The 26807-nt window shown below is 43.2% G+C and overlaps 1 protein-coding gene and 1 non-coding gene across 2 annotated transcripts in view; one reads left to right on the top strand and one right to left on the bottom strand.

Moving 5' to 3' along the window:
• SLC17A8 (solute carrier family 17 member 8) overlaps positions 1 to 16387 on the top strand; it is a 46079-nt gene extending 29692 nt beyond the window's left edge. The window contains exons 9-12 of the mRNA XM_066357130.1: positions 784 to 916; positions 8039 to 8149; positions 12777 to 12904; positions 14987 to 16387. Coding sequence (XP_066213227.1) covers positions 784 to 916; positions 8039 to 8149; positions 12777 to 12904; positions 14987 to 15331 — 717 coding nt within the window. The 3' untranslated portion in view covers positions 15332 to 16387. The remainder of the gene's footprint in view (positions 1 to 783; positions 917 to 8038; positions 8150 to 12776; positions 12905 to 14986) is intronic.
• Positions 16388 to 17625: 1238 nt separating this feature from the next.
• On the bottom strand, positions 17626 to 17701 carry TRNAD-GUC (transfer RNA aspartic acid (anticodon GUC)). Its single transcript has one exon. It is a non-coding gene; the product is annotated as a tRNA-Asp (tRNA).
• Positions 17702 to 26807: the final 9106 nt, after the last annotated feature.

The raw sequence follows: 26807 nt of genomic DNA, 5'->3' as shown, positions 1-26807 counted from the left end.
TGTTGTTCATTGATTGCTTCTCATATGTGCCTTGACCAGGGAGCTCAAGCTGAGCCAGTAATCCCTTGCTCAAGTCAGTGACCTTGGGCTCAAACCAGCAACCTTGGCCTTCAGGCCAGTGACCTTTGAGCTCAAGCCAGTGACCTTGGGATCATATATATGTTCCTGTGCTTAAGCCAGTGACACTGTGCTCAAGCCAGTGAGCCCACACTCGAGCCAGATGAGCCTATGTTCAAGCCAGTAACCTTGGGGTTTCAAACCTGAGACCTCAGTGTCCCAGGTCAATGCTCTATCCACTGCGCCACAATCGGTCAGGCTTAAGAGCCTTTTAAAATGTTTTTCAGCCATTGTCATTAGGTTGCCTGTGTTTCAGGGAGGAAGAGTGTGAATGGTGAACCTTAAACTGTCATAAAAGAGTTAAGCCTTCTTTCTACAAGGGAAAGAACAGCAGCCTAGTAGAGGTAGAGGTCTGCATAGCTCCAGGTACTCTCTGAAGTGACCAGGGAAGAGCTAACAGAGTCAACTAACGGGTGCTATCACTGAACATTCACTCTGTGCCAGGTGTTTGCCCTGGACCAGGCCTTCGGCTGGGTGCCGGGGCCTCTGAGAAACAAGTTATCTCTGCCGTTCAGGAGCTTCCGGTCCAGTGGAGGAGACGAGGCCTACCCTTAAAATCATCCACTCATTCATTGTTTATTTATTACAAAGTTCAGGCCTACCTGGGTCCCGTACAATTAGATGATTAAACTCACTGGCGATATTCCATTGTTTCTTCTCTTCCAGGTGGGTCTCCTGTCAGCACTTCCACACATGGTTATGACCATCATCGTGCCTGTTGGAGGACAACTGGCTGATTATTTAAGAAGCAGAAAAATTTTGACCACAACTGCTGTCCGAAAAGTCATGAACTGTGGAGGTACCGTGCTTTTCCTAGGTGGTCTGAGCAGCGTTAGAGGGAGAGATGAACTCGGACTGCAGAGCGTACTTGGGAGGTTCTGCCTAATCACTGACAGGGTATTAAAAGCCCCTTACCTTAGTCCAGCCCCCAGCAGATACTTGAGTGTCCATCACACCCCTGCCATGTGGTCTTCAAGCCTGTACTTGTGCAGCCTGCAGTGTGACAGCTTGGTTGATATATCGATACACACCTGCAACTGAAGAAATGTTTCTGTCATCTGCTCTTAAGACAGAGACACAGGACTTCCTGTTATAAATCTGTTTATTGTTCTTTCCCATACATTCTTCCACATACAGATTCCTCTGTTTGTGTAATTTATCCCCTTATCTCCGTCTTCCCTTTCTACACATACACATTTTAGTAAAAAACAAACAAACCCAAAACAACCAGTTTCTTTAAATAGTCTCTTCCCTCCCAGCCAATGCTTGTACATGGAGTGTACACACACACACACACACACACACACACACACACACACACACACATACACACACACCCCTTATCTGCCTCCTGTTTCATTTAACTCCTACTTTATGTTTGAATTTGCAAAGACAAAGTGATGATTTTCCGAAAGAGATCAGGAAGGGCAATCGTGAAGCCCTGCGGTGTTTATGACTGCTCACCTTTTTAAAGCTCTGCATTGTCTTACTATCACTTTTGTTTTGCTTTTTAAATGAGCACTAATTGAATGCTTTCTGTGCCAGACATGAAGCTAAATTCTTTACACATATTTTCTTATTTATTCCTCATAACACCCTGTGGAGCAAGTGCTGTCACGGAACCCGGTTGCAGTAAGGAAACGGGTGTATAATAAGGCGACTTGCTCAGGGGGCGGACCATGCACAGGCTCCTGGAAGAAGCAAGAGCAGCTTTCTCTGCAGCCTCCAGGAGGAACTGGGCTCTGTGGACACCCTGGTTTTGCTCCGTGGGCCCCATTTTGTACTTCTGCCCTCCAGAACTGTGCAATAGGCAATCTGTGTTGTTGGAAGCCACTAAGTTTGTGGCAATCTGTTACAGCAGCAGCAGGAAACTATTAATAGAGTAGCCAAAGTCCCACTCCTCCAGTAATCGAATTCTGCTCCAGCTGAACAGCCCTCCACACCAGGCCCTGCAGACATCTTTGTCTCTGGCTTTGCCTTCCACCCACACTTCCCTCTCTCCCCAGCCCTCCCCACACATCCTTCCACATGGGCTCAAGTCTTTCCTCTTGTGTTTCAGTAAGGCTGCATCTGTCTCTGGTGACCGCTCCTTCCTCTGCATACGCTTGGCTGCAACTCGTAGCAACTCATCATGTACTATCTTATTACAGCTCTTGCAGGAAAGTGGTTCAGGCACAGGGAACAGCACACACAATGGCCCTGAGGCAGGCATGAATGTGGCATGGTAGAGAACAGAAGGAAGAAAAGTCAGAAGGGTTGGAGCTTAGTGACGCAGGGAGTGAGTGACAGGAGTCCCTGGCATCAGAATGGACCACTGTAGTCAGGTCTTGGGAGACCTCATAGACACATGCCAGGCTTGAGTTTTAGTTGAAGTGCACTTGGGAAGAAACCAGAGGGTTTACAGCAGGAAAAAGGACATGCTCTTATTTATGTTTTCAAATCTGAATAATTGAATGTAGAACACAAGAGTAAAAAAAGGGAGACCAGCTTGAAACTATTTCAGTTTTTCTGTCAGGAGAAGATAGTGGCTTGAACTAAAGTAGAGTCAGTGGAGGTGGTGAGAGGTGGGAGAAGTCCTAAGTTCTCTGAATCTAACTTCCTTTTTATTAAAAATCTGAATGACAATATGTACCAGATGAATGTTATAAAGGTTAAATGACACAGCACATAGTTGCACCTAGCATGGGTCCAACATATGTTACTGCCCTTTTTCTTCTTCTGTGTTCAAGACACTGACAAAACAGAAAGTTTTTTTTTGTTTTTTGGTTTTTTTAGTAAGTGAGAGGAGGGGAGGCAGAGAGAAAGAATCCCACATGCGCCACTACAGGGATCCACCCAGCAAGCCCCCTATAGGCGATGCTCTGCCCATCTGGGCCACTGCTCCATTGCACTGCAACCTAGCTATTATTTCAGCACCTGAGGTGAGGCCATGGAGCCATCCTTAGTGCCTAGAGCCATACCACTCAAACCATTCGAGTCATGGCTGTGGGAGGGGAAGGGGGAGAGAGAAAGACAGACAGAGAGAGAGGGAGAGTGAGAGAGCGAGCGGGGGAAGGGTGGGAAGCAGATGGGCGCCTCTCCTGTGTGCCCTGACTGGGAGTCAAACCTGGGACTTCCACACGCCAGGCTGACACTCTACCACTGAGCCAACCGGCAAGGGCCAAAACAGAAGTTTTTCTTTTTTCTTTTTTTTAATAGAGACAGAGAGAGTCAGAGAGAGGAACAGATAGGGACAGACAGACAGGAAGGGAGAGAGATGAGAAGCATCCATTTTTTGTTGCGTTATCTTAGTTGTTTGTTGATTGCTTGTTCATTGATTGCTTTCTCATATGTGCCTTGATGGTGGTGGGGGAGATGAGGTGAGGCTACAACAGAGTGAATGATGTCTTGCTCAAGCCAGTGACCTTGGACTTAAGCCATTGACCTTGGGCTTCAAGCCAGTGACCTATGGGCTCAAGTTAGTGACCACGGGGTCATGTCTATGATCCCATGCTCAAGCCAGTGACCCCTCACTCAAGCCAGGTGAGCCGGAGCTCAAGTCAGCAACTCGAGGTTTTGAACTGGATCCTCCGTGCCCCAGTCCAATGCTCTATCCACTGCGCCACTGCCTGGTCAGGCCAAAACAGAAAATTTTCAAAGGAGACATTTAATAAGTATCTGCTATTCAATCATATTTCCCATGGCCAAAAATATGCACCCTCTAAACCTGAAACTTGAAAGAAAATTCTGGATTAAACTGAATTGCACAACTTCTTCTAAACACAGATGCCTTGAAGACTAAACCTACTTTTATAGGAATACTGTTCATATACTGTTCACAAAAATTAGGGGATATTTTGCCACTTCATATTCATTTTGAAATATCCTTTAATTTTTGTGAGCAGTATATTTAATTTTGCTCCAATCACCTTGGCCATTGTTTCTCCATAATTGGAAATGTTGGTGATGAGAACTCTCCAAGTTAAGTGTTACCAAAGTGCCTGTGCCTGTTGAGATGAAGTCTTTTTTCCCCCCCAGAAACTAGAATGCATATGTGGAATGTCACCAGCCTTAATCCCATCTTTAAAAAAAGATTAAAAAAACCTGTTCACATGCCTTTTCATGTCATTTTATTTTGACATAACTGAAGCAGTAAGCTCTACATAGAAAATTAATAGAAAAAAAAAACACCCCACAGTGTCCCTCTTTGCTTACATAAAGAGATGCTAGGCTAGAGATGAACACACGAAGACAGTTTGTGCTGAAGACAGACTGATTTGGATACGATGAAGCTCTGCAGATTGTCTAGAGAATTTTGGCTGGGTCCATATTTTCTAAGAAGAAATATAGAGGACATTTCTCATCCGAGAAAGATGACACACTTCTTGGAGTTTGTCACTTTCTCTTTCTGTTGGCAAGGGAGATTTGCTACTAGAATCTTTTTTTTTTTTTTTTTTTTTTTTTTTACAGAGACAGAGAGAGAGAGTCAGAGAGAGGGATAGATAGGGACAGACAGGAACAGAGAAAGATGAGAAGCATCAATCATCAGTCCTTCGTTGCAACATCTTAGTTGTTCATCGATTGCTTTCTCATATGTGCTTTGACTGTGGGCCTTCAGCAGACTGAGTAACCCCTTGCTTGAGCCAGCGACCTTGGGTCCAAGCTGGTGAGCTTTTGCTCAAACCAAATGAACCTGCGCACAAGCTGGCGACCTCGGGGTCTCGAACCTGGGTCCTTCCGCATCCCAGTTCAATGCTCCATCCACTGCGCCACCGCCTGGTCAGGCAGCTACTAGAATCTTTTAAAGCAAACAGATCACCTTAAGACATGACGCTTTATTCTAGTTCCTTCTGAGTCAGAGGACATTTCCAAGACCCTCAGAGACAGTTGTCACACCCTTGGACCTCCCTCTACAGTACATGTGAAGTGTGACTAAGGTAAAAGATTCTGGTCTGGCTGAATCAGTGGTCTCTGTGACTTCAGTTTATTTTACTATGAAATGAAAGAATTTCTCAGGCATTTACATTTTAGTTTTTATTTTTTCTCTCTTGTCAGCTCTGAATAGGTTTACTTTCAAGGATCTCTTGACTACTCCTGAAGTTCAAATTTTACCCTTCAGCTCCTGAAACATATAGTCCTATCTCTAGCATTTTCACTGTAGACAGGGACCATTTAGGCTCTGAAGTGCTTTTTCTTTCTTTGAAAATCAATGTATCATTTGTAAGTTTTCACACAATGTCTTTATTCTAATTCTAATTAATAAGGAATTAACTTTCTGGTACAACCTTCATTGAGAGTGTTAAAATAAAAATAGTTTCAGCCAGTGTCTTATTTAAGACAGATCATTTCTGGCCCTGACTGGTTGGCTTAGCAGTAGAACATTGGCCTGGCGTGTGGATGTCCTGATGTCCTGGATTCGATTCCCGGTCAGGGCACACAAGAGAGGCACCCATCTGCTTCCCTCCCCCTCTTGCTTCTCTCTCTCTCTCTCTCTCTTCCCCACTACTCCTGCAGCCATAGCTCGATTGGAGTGAGTTGGCTCCAGGTGCTGAGGATGGCTCCATGGCCTCTGCCTCAGGCGCAATGAAGAGATTGGTTGCTGAGCAACGGAGCAACACCCCAGATGGCAGAGCATCGCCCCCTAGTGGGCTTGCCATGTGGATACCAGTCAGGGCACATGTGAGAGTCTGCCTTCCCTCCTCTCACTGAATTAAAAAAAAAAAAAAAGACAGGCCATTTCAGTGCATGTATAGTTAGTATATAAAACATTAGCAGATTTTGCCCTATGTAAAATTTAAATTGCTGAAACAAAATTAATAAAATGATATAGGTAGCAGTGATATAAAGCCCACAGATTACAAAACATCTCTGACCCATGATGTATTATCCTCTGTAGGTAAATATCAAAAATAATTATTGATGCTTGCTCTGTTTCTATGATAGTTTTGAGGAAATGAACTCAGAAAGATAAGCCAACTTACCAAGCTTTACAAAAAGTGCTGTAGTTCTACTTAATTATCTTGATTTTCCATTCTTTGCTTTGCATTAGTTCATTTATTGTGTACCCACTAAATGTTAGCGAGGCTCTGTACTATGTACACGTCACCTTCCTTGGAAAACATTACAGTTTTGTTGGGGAGGCAGAAACACAAGTGAAAAATTTGCAAGGCAGTGTTGGAAAGTTCTGTAAGATGAGAAAGAAAAAGGAGACGTCAGCTTCATTGGTGGGGTGAGGGCAGGGTTGTCAGAAAAGCTTCCTACAGGAAGTAATATTTGAACTAGACTTTAAAGGATAAGATTTCTCCAGAAAAAGAAGAAATAAATGGTGGAAGAAGAGTATCCCAGGTGAAGGAGCAGCCTTGAAAATGCATCCAGGCATTAAACAGTGCCGTGCTTAGGACATAGCCGATAGCTCTGTGTGACTACAGCTGAGGGCTTTATATGGGCAGTGAGCAGGGAGCTGAGGGCGGGCAGACCATGGAACCGGAAGAGCAGGAGGGACATAGTATATAACACTATGCTAATAATGTGGAGCCCTTGAGAAAAGTATGAAGTCAAGTATGGTTTGGGAAGACAGTGATATGGAAAACGGAGCAGAGGAAGAGGAGATGGGAAGATCAATAAAGAGGCTACTGATGTTGTTCAGGCGACAGGTAAGGGGGCGCAGGACTAGGACAGTGGCAGGGACGGAGAGAGTAAGGTTGGTTTGGACAGGTATTTTGGAGGCTGAACCCACAGATTCTTATGTGAATGTTGAGGAAGAGGGAGATTTTGAGGTTTTGCTGTTAGGTTTTTGGCTATCATTTGCTGAGCTGTGCCCATGTGTGAAGGACTGTACTCAGTACCTTGAATACCTGATTTCATTTCCTCTCCCAGTGCCCTCTAAGGTTGTATTGTCAGCTCCATTTTGGGGGAGGAGGAATCTAAGAGGTGAAGTGACTTGTCCAAGGTCATACCATGAATGGTTTAGAAGTAGAATCTGAACCCAGGTCTGCCTGATTCTGAAGTCTGGGTTCTAAACACAGGTGGCTAGAAGATTAACGTAGAGAGGAAGGAAGAGCGTGGTGCTGGTGATTCACTTTGTTTGTTTACGAGTAAAACAGGAGAACGGAGACTTGGTTTGGGCATGTTGTCTTTGAGGTACCTACAGGACAGTCGGGGTGGATGTCTGGAATCAGCAGTCTTCAGAATGAAACGTCCTTGTCTTCCATTTCCTAGGGCTCTTTTATACCTAGAGGAGGTGGTACTTGTATCACCATTCTGTCTGCTGTTGGCCGAACGTGAGTGTGTGTGTGCGTTTAGTTTAGTTTTGTTTTGTTTGTGAGAAGTGTACCTTTAGAATTTCCTTATTCCTGTTTGTCACGCTGGAGTCACTTGTTCTCAATAAAAGGAACAGAAAGTACTTTTATCTTTCTGTGTTTTCTGTGCAAATATCTCAGGTTTTAAGAAGGAGGGCTGGGAGCTTCTTCTGAAAGAGAAGAATTTTGCCTTATGCATTTTTGCTTCAGATATTCATTATAGCTTTCTGGTCATTTTTGACAATACATGTTAGAGTGCTGTCATTTGATTTTTCTGTGAGAGGTCATAACATATAAGTGAAGGGGGCTCAGTCACAGTATAAGGGAGACTTTTTCTATTTAGAAATGGACAGGACAACTACCCATGAAGCAGCTGATAATAAACGTCCCTCACCCCAGGGTCTTCGTTGGAATCTACCAGACCATTTGGTGTTCAAGGTACACAGGATAACGAAAGGCTCACAGAACACCTGGGCAATAGCAGACAAGTCATGTAGTCAAAAAACACCCGGGTAACATTGTAAACACTGTACTAAAAATTAGGTCCATGGAAATACTAATAGATTCTTATTTAATACATTCATGAACTTGGACTGACTGACATGATAATGATGTTTGTTTTCCCTTGCTGTTTTCATTTGCAGGTTTTGGCATGGAGGCAACCTTACTCCTGGTGGTTGGCTTTTCCCATACCAAAGGGATGGCTATCTCCTTTCTGGTGCTTGCTGTAGGATTTAGTGGCTTTGCTATTTCAGGTAACTTGTTTTTTTTTTTTTTTTTTTTTGCCAGATCTTTGCTATAGATACAGAAAATCCTAGGAGGAAGGAAGGAGAACTATACTAGATCACTTTCCTTGAGGGGCAGGCTATTGCTAAGGCGTGGGGCCACTGGCTTAAGAATTTCATCTAGTGGGGATGACTTTGTAAGACCACTGAGGACTGGGCTTAGGAGCCCAGTCAAGCTGGAATTATACCTAATTTCTCCATCTTGGAAAAAGACACAAAGTGTTGGCAGCCCCCCCTCCCCCCAAAAGCATGATCAGAGGTCCAAGCACGTGCCCTGGGTGAAGTGGTACTTTTATAATTCAGAATCAGGTTATGCTACCTAACAGAGTCTCTTGTGACCTTCCCAGTCCTTACCTCCTTCTAGAGAACTGCTAACATTATCTCTTTTGACATCTAGTCATGGAATCAGAAGTTTTTTAAGCTGGAACACTTCTCTAGGTTTTTCTACTCCATGGCCTTTATTTTCCAAACAATGCAATGCAGGTGTGGAGCAAGGGAGTGACTTTCTGACCTGTTGGAACAGGTGGGAGGAACAACCATGGCAATGACGAGAGCTAACGATGATCCAGCGCACTGTGTGTCAGACTGTTCGAAGCCCCGTGTCTGTACTAACTCCTGCAATGCTCACAGCTGCCCCAGGGACTATTACTCTCCCCATTTTATGGGAGCAGAACACAGTCTACTGTGTGTGAGGGGTCACAGTGCTGTTGTACCATGTCTTAAGAGGCTTCAGCAGCTCCCCACGCAAAACTGGGCAATAAAGTAAAATTCAGTTGTCCTTCTACCTTTAAAACATGCTGTAATCCACAAAATGATCACTTACAGAACACTTTACCTAAACTGCATCTATCTTATGACATTGGGAAGCAAATAGTAATATCACCATTTTACTCATGAGGTCCCTGAAACACAGAACAATTGGGTCCTTTCCTGCTGCCACACAATTGGTGGCGAAGCAAGGACTAAAGGGGGCTTCTGTCTGGCTCCAGCCTGTGCCCTTCCCATCATTCCAGGCTGCCTGAAAGATCGGAGTGGTTACATCCCAGGGCAGAGAAATATGGACCCACTGGTTTAAGCTACCCTAAAATAAGGGCTTGAGCTTATAAATATAAATAGATTTAGTGGATAGTTCTATTAGGAAAAAAAATCTCAACTTTAAAAGTAGCTTGCAGCTGAAGACTTGGGCGTGGAGGTAGGTGTACAGGCCTGGGTTTGAGACTTCTCGTTACTACTTTCTACTTATGAAAGAAAATAATTGCTAAGTTATTGAATTCTTAAGCCTCAATTTCTTCTATTAGAGGTTGGAGAGAGGTAAGGGCAAAACCTCATTGGGTTGTTGGGAATCTCAATGAACTGAGATAATTCATGCATTCACTCACATGTCCCGTGAGCCAGGCACTGTTCTTGGCATGGGGGATATTGCATTGAAAAATAAAAAAAAGATTCTGTCCTCATGAAGTTTACATTTTAGTGGAAATGAGGATTTGAAGCCCTTAGCCCAATGTGAGAGGCATATCAAAATTAGTAAGAATTCACTATTAGTGCTCAATTATTATTCACGATGACCCAGTCCTTCAGTGTATGTACAAGTCACCCTAAGATCTTGCAAAATGCAGATTCCAATTCAGCATGTCCAGGGTGGGGCCTCAAGCTTTGCATTTGCAATGAGCTCCTCAGCCAAGCTGCTGTGGCTGCTCAGTGGGCTATACTTTGAGAAGTAAGGACAGAGCAATCATGACTTGTTTCCAGTAGGGTATTGAAGAATACCTTCCCTATAGCTCTGTTATGCAAAACAGATTCCTATCCTATTCCCAGAGGTTTTGCAGTGTTTAGGTTCGTATTGCTTCCAGATTGCCAGTTAAGGCGCAATCAGAAGGAGCAAAACCCAGCACTCTACATCACAGCATCAGCTGCCATAGTTCATTCAGCAGTCACTTCAGGCTAACCAGTTTTTGGATATGGTCTCATTTAATTCTTGTAGCAACCCTGCAAGAAGGGTATTGCTATGTCCATGTTACCAGTGAGATGCTGAGGCTTGGAAAGGTAACTTAACTTGCCCAGGTAAGTTGAGTGGCTGGGACTGGAATGCAGGTTTGTCTGACCTGACAGTGACAAGATGGGAGGGACTATGGCCATGGGGCGATAGTTCCTCAGGATCTTCTATCTTCCAACTTCCTTTTTTTTTTTTTTTTTTTTTTTTTTTGTATTTTTCTGAAGTGAGAGCGGGGAGGCAGAGACATACACACCTGCATGCACGGACCGGGATCCACCCACCATGGCCACCAGGGGGTGATGCTCTGCCCATCTGGGGCATCGTCCCTCCATTGCAACCTGAGCTATTCTAGCGCCTGAGGGGAGGCCATGGAGTCATCCTCAGTGCCCGGGGCCAACTTTGCTCCAATAGAGCCTTGGCTGTGGGAGGAGAAGAGAGAGAGAGAGAGAGAGAGAGAGAGAGAGAGAGAATGGAGAGGGGGAAGGGTGGAGAAACAGATGGGCGCTTCTCCTGTGTGCCCTGGCTGGGAATCGAACCCAAGACTTCCACACACCGGGCCGACACTCTACCGCTGAGCCAGCCAACCAGGGACTATCTTCCAACATTTTAAGGAGTGAATAGGGATATCGAGAAAGACTGGCACAATTTTGGAATTGATTCTAGACAAGAGAGTTGAGACTGGTGACACCGAAAGAAGGAATATGTGGTGCCTGTTTTGAGAAATGTCCTGTGTAGAGAAGACAGAATCTCCCAGCTTGTATATAAAAAAATTTTGTGTGTGTGTGTATGTTTTCTACAAAAAAATAGCGATGTCTTAGTTTCTTAGTGATTGTCCCCCCCACCCCCCAGAACACCAGGATTGTGCTGCTAGAAACCTAAATGTCTTTTCTCACATTATTGTTAGCTGAATGCAGACACCTGAGCTTTGTATCAGAATATAATACTCAACAGTCATATTAATGCTTCTTATCTCTGGGCTCTTTTCTAATAAAGTGTTTATCACACTGAAATCAACAGTAAGATTAATTAATTTTGCAGTTCTTTTATACTCTGCAAACTTTGCCACTTTGACCTGAAAGAGACGGCATGTTTATTACAACAAAAAGGTTTTCTCAAAATTTTTCCTGAATAGTGGTAGGAAAAAACAACCAGCCAATGTGCCAGATTAGAAAAAAAAATTTTTTTTAAATCCTATTTTCAGGTTCTTTACATAGAACAGAGAATTAAAAAGCAAAGCAAAGAAAAACAAAAATTTGAGTAAAGAGAAGTTAGTTATAAGCCCCTGCTGTAATTTCATAGCTCAGATTGGTAACTAATGCGACAATGATTTATCGAGTGCCTTATGTATACCAGACACTTCGCTAGTCCAGGAGGAGAGTGGTAAACAGGACAGATGGGTAACCGTCCGAAAAGAGCACATGTGCTGGCGTCCACCTCTCTGGGCCATGCAGTGAACACACATTCTTTAATTTAACTCTTACAACAATTTCATAAGAATGATTATGCCAGTTTTTAGATTCAGAAAGTTTAAATCCTTTGTCCAGGTTTGTGCCTCGGTTAAGCTTCCAAAGGCAGATCTGTCTGACTCTAGAGCGCACCCTGGGCGATGTGCGTGGAGTTGCTCCTCCTTGCAGGAAGCCTCCCCTTTCGCAGCCCGCCCCTCCTCTATTCCTCCCCCTTTCCACACCTCCCCTTTTCCCCTCATTCTTTTCCTCTGATAAACGAGTAGCGCGGTATTGGGACTTACTATTTTACCACTCCCTGCAGCGTTATCTTTTGACAGAAAACCTCAGAGAGAGAGAGATGTCAGTAACAGCAGCATAGCAGGGGTAGTACTGGTAATGGGAGTGAGCGCAGGCGTGGTGGCGGTAGTTAGTGGTAGTTAGCGGTAGTACTGGTGGTTAGTAGAGCTTAACTGTTTGCCACGGGTTCTCAACTACATACTTACCCTGGGTCTCATATTTACAGTGTCTTTATTACCCTGTGTTAGAGAGGAGGAAACAAATGATTTAAATGGTAGAAATAAGATTAACATCCAGATTTATGGACTCCAAATTGTGTATGTACATGGAAATGTTTTTTAAGTTACAGAGGGTTCTGCCAATGTCTTTAACTTGTATTATTTAACAAGTATACCCTTGGCATTACGCCAGTTGCCACAAAGGCAGGCTTAGCAAGGGTGGCCTTTGGGGAGTGACTAGAAGCTGGGAGGGAGGATGTTAGGAGGCAGGGTTTGATTCTAATCACACTGAATGTGACTCTGTGATCGTTTACTCTGAAAAAATATGATCCAGGCCTTCTGCTGTTCAGTATTGCCCAAAACACCATTATTTTGGAGTCTGAACCTACAAGGCACAGGAGCCATATTTTTCTACATGGAGAGTCCATGGCAGACATTGTTAATCAATCACAGCACATTTTTCTGCTGTGTGCTGACACAACCTGACAATTATCGACCCAGCCCTCTCTGCAGAGGTGCCCATTAGTCATGGGCCAGGAGAAACCACAGAGACGAATGAGAGTTGGGGGGAAGCTAAGTATTTTCCAAAATGTATTTGGGATTTTGGTCTTGACTCTGATTTTGACATTTTGGCTTCACGTTAGGTTTTAATGTCAACCACTTGGATATTGCCCCCCGTTATGCCAGCATTCTCATGGGCATCTCAAATGGAGTGGGCACACTTTCTGGAATGGTCTGTCCCCTCATTGTCGGTGCAATGACCAAGCACAAGGTAATAATGGTCTAGTTTTGGATGTGAATATCATAGGACTGAAATACTGCATAAATTTTAGATTTCAAAGCCCTACCCTAGCCTATAAATCTGTATTGTGTATGTCCTTGACCATGGCTGAACTTCTATTTTTCCTCCTTCTCTCCCTCCCTTTCTTCTTTCCTTCCTTCTTTTATATTTCTTTCTCTTTCCCTTCCTTCCTTTCTTTCTTCTTTCCCTTCTTTCCCCCCTCCTCCTACTGTTTGTACTTCTTGAATTTGTTGTTAATTGATGGCAACAGATCTAATTTATTTTTGTTCCATGTTTTGTTTTCTCAACTGACAAATAAAAGGGGGTGGGGTATGTGTGTGTGCACACATGGGGACGAGCACCACAGAGACTGTTTAGAGACAGGAAGAAACTTAGGCAATCAACTCTGGATGAGTAAATTACTCATGATTGTTTTATAATTCTAAGTATTTAAACTTTATAGCCAATTTCCATCTATTGCTTAATGTGTTCCAGCACACACACAAAAAAAAATCAGTGCTGTTATACTTCCTTATTATTAAGAAATAAACAAGATGTTAATGGCCCATCCTAAGAACTGACAGGTATGGCACTTGGCCATTACTGAGCCCTTCTGTATTTAGACCAGGGTGGGCGATGGCAGAGGATCCTAGCTCCATTCAGAATTCGACCACAAGCCACATGGTTTCTTAATCTTTATCATTGAAAAGGTTTCAGAATGCTGCTTTCTGCAAATGAGATTTTTTTTTTTTTTTTTTTGTATTTTTCTGAAGCCGGAAATGGGGGGAGATAGTCAGACAGACTCCCGCATACGCCCGACCGGGATTCACCCGGCACGCCCACCAGGAGCGATGCTCTGCCCACCAGGGGGCGATGCTCTGCCCCTCCGGTGCATCGCTCTGCCGCGACCAGAGCTACTCTAGCGCCTGGGGCAGAGGCCAAGGAGCCATCCCCAGCGCCCGGGCCATCTTTGCTCCAATGGAGACAGAGAGGAAGGAGAGGGGGGTGGAGAAGCAAATGGGCGCTTCTCCTATGTGCCCTGGCTGGGAATCGAACCCCGGGTCCCCCGCACGCCAGGCCGATGCTCTACCGCTGAGTCAACCGGCCAGGGCGAGAAATTTTTGATAGTATGGATAGTTGGTTAAAAATAACGAACTTTTTTTTTTTAGTTGAATTGCTTATGACAAATATGACTTCAGGAATTCTTTCAGTTTCTTGAAGAAGAAAGTGTGGGGGCAATTTTTCTTATTTTTTGATAGAAAAGAAAGGTAGGATTTGGAGATTTTTATAGACAGAGGATCCATATTTCCTCTCTCAGTACAGGAAATAAGATTGATAACATGACTTAAATCTCAGCTACTGTCTTCCCTTAACTTTAAACACAAATATTCATTATTTTTGATACTATAGTTTACATAGAAAATATAATAATAAATAAGTTATCGACAGTGAAGATTGAGTATTTTCATGGCTCAGATTATTACGTATTCAACAGTAAGAAAGAAGGAGACCTCTGATACTTAAAATGGTTCCTGAAATGTTTTGTTTAACCTACTAGGTGAGTGGAAACCTCATTTGTATATTTAGAGAGCTGTGAAATGGTGCTGCATATATTTTATTTTATTATATTTTATTTATTGATTTTTGGATGAGGGGAGAGAGAGAGAGATTGAGAGGGAGAAGGAAAAAGAAGGGGGAGAAGCGTGAAGCATCTAATCGTAGTAGTTGCTTCCTGACCAGGCAAGCCCAGGGATTTGAACCAGCGACCTCAGCATTCTAGGTTGATGCTTTATCTACTGGGCCATCATAGGGCAGGCTATTTTATTTTTTGATGTTTATTTTGTAAAGCATTTTTCTAAATTAAAAAAATGCATATTTGTGGACGTCTTAACTTTTATTTTTAAACACTCAAGCTCAGTTTGGATCCTGGGCATGCTTCTGATACATGTCTTCCCCAAAAGCACAGTGTTGCCTCTGGGGTGACCGGCTGCTTTTGTGCCAGAACACACTGCTCCCCTCTCTATCTTTTGTTTTTGGTTAAAATATAAATTGGCATCATGTTTCCTTGTGCAGACCCGTGAGGAATGGCAGAACGTGTTCCTCATAGCTGCCCTGGTGCACTACAGTGGAGTGATCTTCTATGGGGTCTTTGCTTCTGGGGAGAAACAGGAGTGGGCTGACCCTGAGAACCTCTCCGAGGAGAAGTGTGGAATCATTGACCAAGATGAATTAGCTGAGGAGACGGAACTCAACCATGAGAGTTTTGCGAGTCCCAAAAAGAAGATGTCATATGGAGCCACCACCCAGAATTGTGAAATCCAGCAGAAGGAATGGAGAGGACAGAGAGAAGTGACCGTGGATGAGGAGGAGCTGACATCCTACCAGAATGAAGAGGGAAGCTTCTCAGATACATCCTAATGTCTGAGGGGCACTTCTGTCTTCTCCTCACCTTAGAACCAGACAGTATCCATACCTATTGCCTATCTGGTAGCCCAGCTTGCCAGAGGGTTAAATATGGGGACACTGGAGGTGGGGGAGGGGAGAGAAGATTTAATCAGCATTAGAGAAAAGAGGAATATTATCTTGCAATGACACTTATGGATATGGAGCTTGCTTTAAGTTGACAAAATGGGTATATATATCAATACCATATTTTGTTTCATTTTTTTTTAGAGAAAATGGGAGGAAATGGGGATATGTGGTTTGGAAGAATGAGAATAGTAGCTGCCATTATGTTTCTGAGAGCAGCCATGCAGACGAGGGCTTCCTATTGCTCATGAAGGCTACTGCTCATGGGGCCCTGTGTTGTGTCAGGTGCTTTAATGACAGTCTCATTGAATCTCCACACCCACAATGACATCCATTTCTTATCCCCATTGAACGGCTAAGGAAACTAGAGTAACGTGAAGTTGACTTGCCCAAAGTCACTCTGCCAGGCCCAGTGCTGAGGTTGGAGGGGTCTAACATAGGTAGCAGTTTGGGGAAAGAAGTTCTCACCTTAGGGCTGGAAAGACATGTTTAATAATGAGAAGTGAAATGCAGTGGGTTGTCTTGTGCAATACTCTGTATTTTGGCAGACGCAGGGGATGGGAAACACGCGGGTTGATGTGGCAAAGCATTCAAAGGTTGTAAGAGGGGCTGGATTCAAAGACCCTTAGGTTCTTATATGATCTAAAAAGTCAAATGCGTGTGTAAATTCATGGTTAATTTTAAGTAAAAAAGGTCACAGACTATATAGGAGAGATTCAAATGGGTTTTAAAAAAGAAAGAAAAAGAAAAAGCTAAGCAAGATAGTAAATTTCCAGTAATCTCTGGTCAGAAGAGTCAAGAAGAAGTAATGGCTTGGTCATTTGATGGCGTGGCTATTAAATTTCAGTCCTTTATAATATCAAGAATGTTGTTAAATAACATCCCAAATTACTTATAAATCATTAAGACATTTAGTAATTTAAAAAATCAGTTCATGCATTCTATTAGGTAAAATTCTCTTGAAAAAATACTCTGTTTAACAAATAGCATATGTCTTTAGCCATTTCTGCTGTTGGTGTTAAGAAGTTTGATCAAGTTATACAAAATTATGATTGAAGTATTCTTAATGACTATGTTTGGAATGATATTCAGGGAGAACAATAATATGGCAGTAGTTATATAGGGAAATACTAGAGTAAAAACATCTGGGACAACAAGACCCGCAGTGAGTGTTGAAAAATTCATATTTGATTACATAAGGCAATAACATGGATACTCTTTAGATACATTTTAAAATTTAATGTTGGCATGTAAAGGGTTGTTTGAAAAGTATTTTCTTGTCCATTGTTTTTGAAAATTTTATTTCTATTTTCAGAAAAAATATATTGTGGGGAAAATTATAGATTTACATGTAGCTGTTGTTGTAAAGTGTTTTTTTTCTAATTCCCCCCGATATATATGTCTGGTCCCCAGTTGTACCAGCAGAGTTGTAGTGTATTTTATAAAAAGAATAATTTTGAGTTAAATAATATTCTTTATATCATTGGAATATAATTTATGTCATCATCTATCTTTAAATATCTTTAATGAGTAAGTTCATGTAAGCCCCTTAGGATAGTTTCTCTGACATGTAGAAAGTGCTCAATAAACATTAGCCATCATCATCATCTTTTAACCTTTTGGGGATTTTCTGTGCAAAAGAAAGTATGTTATGTTATCTTCATCTAATAGCCACAGAATTTATTGTGAAAGTTGTGCTGTTTTCTAAGTAAAAAAAAAAAAAAAGTGAGAAACTTATGGTAGCCAGTGTTTTATTTTATCTCCTATTAATAAAGTCATATAACCATAAAAAACTCATGATAATCCTTAAAGTAATATTGTAGATTGTGACACCAAGTTGTATCTGCTCCACCACTTAAAGTTAATGTTGTATGTAGAAATTTCACATTTTTTTTTTTTGTATTTTTCTGAAGCTGGAAACGGGGAGGCAGTCAGACAGACTCCCACATGTGCCCGACTGGGATCCACCTGGCATGCCCACCAGGGGGTGATGCTCTGCCCATCCAGGGCATTGCTCTGTTGCAACCAGAGCCAGTCTAGCACCTGAGGCAGAGGCCATGGAGCCATCCCCAGCGCCTGGGCCATCTTTGCTCCAATGGAGCCTTGGCTGCGGGAGGGGAAGAGAGAGACAGAGAGGAAGGAGAGGGGGAAGGGTGGAGAAACAGATGGGCGCTTCTCCTGTGTGCCCTGGCCGGGAATCGAACCCGGGACTCCTGCACGACAGGCCGACGCTCTACCACTGAGCCAACTAGCCAGGGCGAAATTTCACATTTTGATTAAGCATTTAAGGTACCTGTAACTTGCCCTTCTAGTATTAAAAAAAATAAAAGAGTCCTGGGTTATGGACTAAAAACTAAAACACACATTTTGTTCTGATGGGTATTGTGATGGTTACCTTGAACAGATAATTATAATTAAACACCAGGCAGATGCAGTTTGCAAGTCATTGTACATTTTGCTGCAAATATCCATTTGTTGGTAGACCCTTGGAGACAAACCATGGATTCTAGAAGGAGGGAAAGAGGCCTTAGGGTGCTGGTTTCTTGAGGGGAGAAGAAAGATTTAACTGATTTTTTTTTAAAAAATAATAATTTTGGAGAATCCTGAACATGACAAGAAAACAATCATTACTCAAGAAGTAATGGCACAATTTTTATCCCTGTCTGGAAGTTAAATTCAATGGATAAAACTTGAACCCTGTGATCTCTATTTCATACTGCCTCCTTCCAGCCCACCAAACCTGTTATCTCTTTTTTAATGAGAGACTCAGAGAGAGAGAGAGAGAGAGAGAGAGAAAGAGAGAGAGAGAGAGAGAGAGGACAGACAGAAAGGGAGAGAGATGAGAAGCATCAATTCTTCATTGCAGTACCTTAGTTGTTCATTGATTGATTTCTCATATGTGCCTTAACCGCGGGGCTACAGCAGAGCCAGTGACCCCTTGCTCAAGCCACTGACCTTGGGCTCAAGCCAGGGACTTTGGGGTCATGTCTGTGATCCCATGCTCAAGCTGGTGAGCCTGTGCTCAAGCCAGTCACCTCAGGGTTTCGAACCTGAGCCCTCTGTCCCAGGCTGATGCTCTATCCACTGCGTCACTGCCTGGTCAGACTCTTTTTGTTTTTTATCTCAGTAAATTGTTTCACCCTTTTTCTAGAGCTAGGAATCTTGAAGTCATCTTTCTTCTTTTTTTTTCTTCTCTTTTTTTAGTAGCCCTTTCTCTCTTTCCTACCAAGTCCATTTAATTCAATCTGTGGCTCAGTGTCTTGCATCAGTTTTGGAAATTTTTTAGCCTGGATCTCTTATGATGCTGCCTTTGCTTCATTCTATCTTTATGTTTTTTCTGGGAATCCAGGAAATGGATGCTGGACTGTGTATAGAAAGCTGACTATTTTTTCTGTATTTTCCAGCCTTTTACCTCTTTCTGTGTCATTCTGAGTATCTTCTGCTGACTTATTTTTGAGTTTTTAATTTTTTCTCTTCATCAAGATTTGACCTGGTAAAAATCCATCTGTTGCGTGCTTAAGTTTAGTTATTGTCTTTTCAGCTTTAACACTTTTATTGGTTCTTTTTCAATTCTGCTATGTTTTTTAAAAAATATTTCAAGTTCTCTGTTGCAATTTTTAATCCTATGTATTTTTTCCCTGGAACATAGTAAATTGGTTATTTTAAAGTCTAATTAGTGCCACTATCTGGAGACTCTGTGATTCTATTTCTATTTTCTTTACATTTCTTTATTTATTTTTTTCATAGAAATCGTTTTTATGTAGGTCGATAGTTTGAAATGTCCAAGTGTGATACATCTGAAGCCTAACAGGAAATCACTGACATTTTGGAGTTGGAACGAAACCTCTTGTTTTCCCAGGTCATAATGAGAGAAGATTGGCTAACTGACTACTTACCCACGTCTCCAAGCTGAGACCTGGGGCCACGTAGTCATTTTTCTTGGTGCTTGCCTTTCCTGGTTCTATTTTCTGTTGGTTTTGCTGGTTCTTGTTCATGTTATCTTATTTTGGTCTGTGCCTGGTTTTCTTTGTGTCTGAATTTGTATTTGAAAAATTGTTTGCAGAAATGAATTTAGACTTAAAATAATATGTGTGTTTGTTTATTTGTTTTCTTTCCAGGGAGGATTTTTGTTTGTTTCTTCCAGGAGCCCAAAGGCATTAGCAATCTGGGGTCTCTCTTAGCTACTTGCAAGGCCTGAGCACACCCTGGGCTGCCCTGGTGCTTTGAGCTGGGCTCCAGGCAGTGTGAAAACCCTTTTCCTTTCAATTCACCCTTATTCCTCGAGCATAGCACTCCATGGCCCCAACCCGCACTACTGTGTTTTTACCAGCATCCAACTTTTGAATCCGTACAAGGCCATCAAGCTGCTCAGCTGTCAAACACTGGCTTTGTTATAAGTAACATGCTTCCAGGAGAAAGGTGGCCTCCAATGTCAAGCTCACTTCTCTGGGATTTTATCTTCTCCCAGATGGCCACATGGTAGCCAGGTAAATGTTCACTGCCACATGGGCTCTGCAATGCTTTTGACTAGTCATTTACAAAATACCTATCTTCTAGCGTGAAGTTTGGTTTGAATTATCTAGTCTGCCATTTAGTGAATGCTGAAGTCCTTCTAATCTTATCTTCATAAATTCTCTTGAACTGATTTTTCCCCCTAGCAGTAGTGTGGTAATAAATTAAACCCCAAATCTCTTACTACAGCAAATATTTATTTCTCTCTTGGGTTACTAGTTGAGTGTGGGTTGGATTGGGTGGACTAGAGGCTTGTTCCAGACAGTCACTCAAGGATCCAGAATTTTTTTTTCTCCACTTACCATCTTATAGTTCACCATTTGGAGTATAGAACTTTTGCTATCACCCTGAAAGGGGGTGGGGGTAGGACACACTCTGGCTTTTCACTGCCTCACTTAGAAATGACACTGTCATTTCTGCTCCCAGTCCATTGATCTACATTAGCCATGTAGACCCAACCCAGCTTCAGAGGTGGCTGTGGATTAATGGAGAGCATGTGGATTACTGAGTCAGCACTAATGCATCTGCCGCTCAGCTCCCAGCTCCAGCCTAGGTTCAGAGTCTTATGAGCTCTCACTTGACATGTTGAAATACCTTCATAACCCCAAGTGTCATAAGTGATCTGACTCGACTCTGGCATTCTGGGAGATCTGAACTAGGTTGTAGGGAGCCTATCTTGCATGGGAGGGGGCTTTGAGTTCCCCCCCTCAAGGAAAGACCATAAAGATACCAATTCATTAAAATAGAATAGAACCTGGCCTGATTCAATTGAGTTAATAACTACATGGACTGATTTGAAGAGCCAAAAAAGTTGAACTTTTATTTAGATTTCATGAATTACTGTGTCCCAGGCCTGAGCTAATTTAATTCTCATGGCAACCCAATGAAGAAGGGAGGGTGCCAAGGGACTGATTTTCTTCCCCGTACCCCAAGTATGGAAGTGCAGATCCTGTCTACATGCTCACTACACTCCCTGTACTGAATGGGAGCTCAGTTAGTACACTCTTCAAAATCAGATACGGTGTTTAAGGATAATTGTGCTGGAGATGACATTCAGGCTGGCTGGTTAAGCTTGGCAGATTAAATGTAGGTAGTTATAGCTGCTTTCTAAAGGTATAATAAAGGAACATAAGAACACACACACTTTCCAGGACAAAGAGAAAAGAGAAAACCGCATTTAGGCAGCTAAATGGGGATACATCCATCTTAACTGACTTCAGCCGAACTGAATGAGAAAAAAAGAGAGTGGTTTTGTGCTGTCACACCCGGGGAGCTGCAGAGTTAAAGGCATCAGGACCAGGTATCTCCGGAGGACACCGTGAGGGCAGAGTGAGGTTAGAGGAAGGGAGCTGAAAACATAGGGGTTGGTTGGAAGTTAGAGTTGCCAGATTTAGCAACCCTGTTGAAAGTGAATATAAAGAACAGTTATAAACCCCAGGGTCTCTCCCCAACTAGCTCCACTAAGAAACTGCCCCTCCCTATACCTAGTGGAAACCAGAAGGTTTATTTTCTAAACAGAGGATCTCGGGCCTCAAGAACTACTGGAAATGCTGGATATAACCTCTAAAAATTAGAGGTTTTAGACTATTTTGATCATTGATGTATCTCAAGTACCTAGAACAGTATCTGGAATTGATTAGTCACTTGGTAAGTCATTTGGTAGATATTTATCAAATGAATGAATGAGCCTTACTAACAGAGGGAAATTAAAAGTTTGTATGCTGAACACTAAAAACTTTCAGCAGCTTTCGGGGGCTGAACTTCCAAAATGCTGGCAGTCAGGCTCAGATTCCCTAGGCAGGAGATTGGAGGTTTCAGGGAGTTAGGGGTGGGGACTCATGAAGAAAAAGGCTTACAACCATTGACATTTGGGAGTTTCCCATCAAAGTAAGTGGTTTCCTGCCTGATTGCTTCCTGTGCAGTCCTCCCACCAAACCTTGCCCGTGGGAATAGAAATTCCACCATTCATTCATTTTACAATTATTTAGCAGCTATAAACGAGAACCTCAATTATTGAGCACCTATAATGGTCCAGGCACCGGAAATAGAACATAAGTGAACAAAGTAAGTCTCTGCTCTTATGGAATTTACATTCCAGAGAGCAGACACACAGAAAAGTAGGCTGATGAGTAAATCCAGTGTGTAGTATATCAGGGGGTGATAAGTGCTAAGAACAAACATAAGACAGGGGAAGGGGGATAGGGACTGCGGGCTGGTGTGTATGCTGAGTGTTTAGGGACAAAATGAACTTTGAGCAGAGAACTGAAGGCAGGGAGGGAGCAAGTCAGGAGCATATTTGGGCAAAAGGTTCCAGGAACAGGATAATGAAACTACAAAGGCCCTGCAGTGGTAACACACTTGGTATATTGAAAGAACACTGAGTCCCTTAAAGTGGTCAGGTCCTGAACCTATTTTGAAGGAAGATGGAACATTTACAAAGAGGAAAAATACATTACACATGTTTGATTAGGGAGTTTTTCTTGCCTATTGATATGTAAGTGGCACTATCAGATGGACAGTGGAAATACAGTGGAAATACTGCCCTGGGACTCAGGGCAGAGCTGGAGCTATACATTTGTGAGTTATCATCATGTCACATAGATGATAGTTAAAGCCGTGAGACCAGATGAGATCATCAAGATGTGAACATGGGCCCTGGCCGGTTGGCTCAGTGGTAGAGCGTCGGCCTGGCGTGCAGAAGTCCTGGGTTCGATTCCCGGCAAGGGCACACAGGAGAGGCGCCCATCTGCTTCTCCACCCATCCCCCTCTCCTTCCTCTCTGTCTCTCTCTTCCCCTCCTGCAGCCGAGGCTCCATTGGAGCAAAGATGGCCCGGGCGCTGGAGATGGCTCCTTGGCCTCTGCCCCAGGCGCTAGAGTGGCTCTGGTCGCAACAGAGCGACACCCCGGAGGGGCAGAGCGTCGCCCCCTGGTGGGCGTGCCGGGTGGATCCCTGTCGGGCGCATGCGGGAGTCTGTCTGACTGTCTCTCCTCGTTTCCAGCTTCAGAAAAAAAAAAAAAAAAAAAAAAAAAAAAAGATGTGACCATGACTGAGCCCTGGAGGCAGTCCAATATAGAGAGATCAGGAAGATGAGAAGGAATCAGGAGAGATGGAAAAATATTGGGAGGATGCAGGGACGAGGGGATAGAAAGGAATGCAGGAAGAATGGCTTAAAGGAGGGCTAGGGAATGGTCAGTTGTGTCAGAGATGCTGCAATCTCAACTAAGATAGAAACTGAGAATGGACCATTGGGTTTAGCTGCATGGAGGTCACTGATGACTTGGACAAGAGCAGTTTTCAGTGTAGAGATGATAACAAAACTCTAAATGAAGTGTATTCAATAAAGGGTGGGCTCTTAATTGTCTTGTTCTTTTTTTTTTGGCCGAAGCTGGAAACGGGGAGGCAGTCAGATAGACTCCCGCATGCGCCCAACCGGGATCCACCTGGCACGCCCACCAGGGGGCGATGTTCTGCCCCTGTGGGGCGTCACTCTGTTGCATCCAGAGCCATTCTAGCGCCTGAGGAAGAGGCCACAGAGCCATCCCCAGCACCCAGGCCATCTTTGCTTCAATGGAGCCTCGGCTGTGGGAGGGGAAGAGAGAGACAGAGAGGAAGGAGAGGGGGAGGGATGGAGAAGCAGATGGGCATTTCTCCTGTGTGCCCTGGCCAGGAATCGAACCTGGGACTCCTGCACGCCAGGCCGACGCTCTACCGCTGAGCCAACCGGCCAGGGCTTGTCTTGTTCTTATATGTGTGTAGACAGCCAAGGATTGCCTAGAGTTCAGGAAATTTTTGACATGAAAAGGAAGCTACTTGGAGGAAACCAGAGGACACGGAGTAGAATAAGCCTTAACCTAAAAGAGAAGAAGAGATATTGCATGCATGACACAAAATTAGCATTCTATTTTTTAAAAAAGAAAGAAACATTCATAGAAGTAGATTGGGCTAGTAGGCAGTCTTGAGTCAGGAGAGTCAATTAGGAGTCTGTTACAATACCTTAGAAATGAGGGCCAAGGCTAGGATTGAAGCAATGGAAAAGAGGAAGAAAAGGTAGTTATGGATAACTGTAAAAAAATTTTAATGTATGTAATATATATAATCCTTGTAGAAATTTTAAAATTTAGAAAAATACATTGAAAGGGAATAAAAATTATCCTAATATTACAACAGAAGTTTTCATTAATTATAACATTCAAGCACACGTGCCTTCTTTTTTCTACACATATATAGTTTTGAATAATTCAGGATAATATTGCAAAATGCAGTTTTGTATCTTGCTTCTTGCACTTAACTCTATATAATAGATTCCTACGTCTTTTTTTTTTTTTTTTTTTTTTTTTTTTATTTTTCTGAAGCTGGAAACAGGGAGAGACAGTCAGACAGACTCCCGCATGCGCCCGACCGGGATCCACCCGGCACGCCCACCAGGGGGCGATGCTCTGCCCACCAGGGGGCGATGCTCTGCCCATCCTGGGCGTCGCCATATTGCGACCAGAGCCACTCTAGCGCCTGGGGCAGAGGCCACAGAGCCATCCCCAGCGCCCGGGCCATCTTTGCTCCAATGGAGCCTCGGCTGCGGGAGGGGAAGAGAGAGACAGAGAGGAAAGCGTGGCGGAGGGGTGGAGAAGCAAATGGGCGCTTCTCCTGTGTGCCCTGGCCGGGAATCGAACCCGGGTCCTCCGCACGCTAGGCCGACGCTCTACCGCTGAGCCAACCGGCCAGGGCCTAGATTCCTAGGTCTTTATTCTTTAAGAACACGATTTAAAAAGAATCACTGAGGTATAATTTACATACAATAAAAAGCACAATTCTTAGGTTTTCAGATCAATTTATTTTTGAGTGAGAGAAGGGGAGGTAAACAGACTCCAGCATGTGCCCTGACCAGGATCCACCACAAGGGAGCTGTTTTTAGCCCCTGGGGCCATGCTTGAATTAGTCAAGCATGACTGTGGGAATGGAAGAGAGAGAGAAAAAGAGAGAGAGAGAGAGAGAGAGAGAGAGAGAGAGAAGGGGCGAGAAGCAGATGGTTGCCTCTCTTATGTGTCCTGACCATGAATTGAACTGAGAACTTCCACACACCAGGCCGATGCTCTACCAATAAGCCAACCTGCCAGGGCCCAGATCAATTCCTTTTTAAACTTATGTATACAGATACCTGCATACTACTCTCTAGTCTAACTGCATTCTAATTTCTATTATTGTAGATTAATTTTACCTATTTTCAAACTTTACATAAATGAAACCACACAGAATTGCCTCTTTTGAATTCTACTTTTTTCCTGTAGTATATTTTTAATTGATCTATGTTATTGTATTTATCAGTAGCTCCTTTTTTATTGCTGTGTAATATTACATTGTGTGGCTATACCAAAACTTGTTTACCCCTTCTCTTATCGATGGCCATTTGAATTGTTTCCCATTGTGGGGGGAGGAGCTATTATGAATAAGGCTATTATAAATAAGCATTCTTGTTGTGAGAAAAGGAAAATTAGCATGACTTTCCATTTCTATTGTATTTATCATTCAATAAGTAACTTGTCAAATTTATTAGCAACAATAAAAGAACAAAGAATGCAAAAATGTGTCTGTCTAAAAAACAATTTCAAGGTGATTTTGAAATGCACTTCTTTAAAGTTACATTTGAAGTAGATGGATAACTAAAATCCCAGGGTTTGAAAGTACAGTTGGCCTTTGGCTAATGCATCAGTTAGATGTGCTGACCACCCATGCATTGGAAGTATATTTTTTGACTCTCCAAAAACTTAACTACATTCAGCCCTTTGCATCCTCAGATGCAGCCAACCACAGAAGAAAACAGGATTTTCCACCTGGGGTGCGAATCTGTGGTTGAGAATGTGAAAATACTGTTTCAACCCAAGATCAGTTGAATATGCAGATGTGAAACTGTGGCTAGAAAGAGCCAGCCTGACCAGGCAGTGGTGTAGTGGATAGAGTGTAGGACCGGGATGCAGAGGACCCAGGTTCAAAACCCGAGGTCACCGGCTTGAGCGTGGGCTCAACTGGCTTGAGCATGGGATCATAGACATGACCCCATGGTCGCTGGCTTGAGCCCAAAGATTACTGGCTTGAAGCCCAAGGTTGCTGGCTTGAGCAAGAGGTCACTTGCTCTGCTGGAGCCCCCCATCAAGGCACATATGAGAACACAATCAATGAACAACTAAGGAGCCGCAACAAAGAACTGATGCTTCTCATCTCTCTCCCTTCCTGTCTGTCTGTCCCTATCTGTCCCTCTCTTTGACTCCTCTCTGTCTCTGTCAAAAAAAGAAAGAAAGAAAGAAAGAAAGAAAGAAAGAAAGAAAGAAAGAAAGAAAGAAAGAAAGAAAGAGAAAGAAAGAAAGAAAGAACCCACTTTATTTATTGGGAAAAATCTGCATGTAAGCAGACCTGCGCAGTTCAAACCCGTGTTTCTGAAAGGTCAATTATGTTTCAAACACAGGAAGAGCACCAAGTACCAGCCTCTCCGTCTCTTACTTCTCCTCTTCCCTGAGTCTGTCTGCCTGTCTCCTGTCAAGTGACAAAAACTAAAACAATTCAGCCCCAAGGTGGATGTGCTTTATTTAAGGGAAAACCACCCATGCTTTGGGGAAGGACACTGCCTCCCTAGCAGGGGAACACTCTTCCCTACAGGTTTGAGCAAGAGCCAGTGAATATTATGAATATTTTGACCAGTGTATGAATATTAGAAGAGGCAGGTAGGAGACAGGGCGTGGTTGGCTAGGCACAGGGATTTCCTTGTAAGGGCAGCAGGTCCCGTTTTCTAGGTAACGTCAGCTCCTTACCCTGGGCTGTTGGCCTGTGATTGGCATAGGTTAGATTTCCTTGACAGGTGTTTC

The sequence above is a fragment of the Saccopteryx leptura genome, chromosome 1 (assembly GCF_036850995.1).
Source record: "Saccopteryx leptura isolate mSacLep1 chromosome 1, mSacLep1_pri_phased_curated, whole genome shotgun sequence".
Classification (NCBI taxonomy): domain Eukaryota; kingdom Metazoa; phylum Chordata; class Mammalia; order Chiroptera; family Emballonuridae; genus Saccopteryx; species Saccopteryx leptura.
Note: the sequence above shows the minus strand (reverse complement) of the source record. Positions and strands in the feature narration are given on the sequence as shown.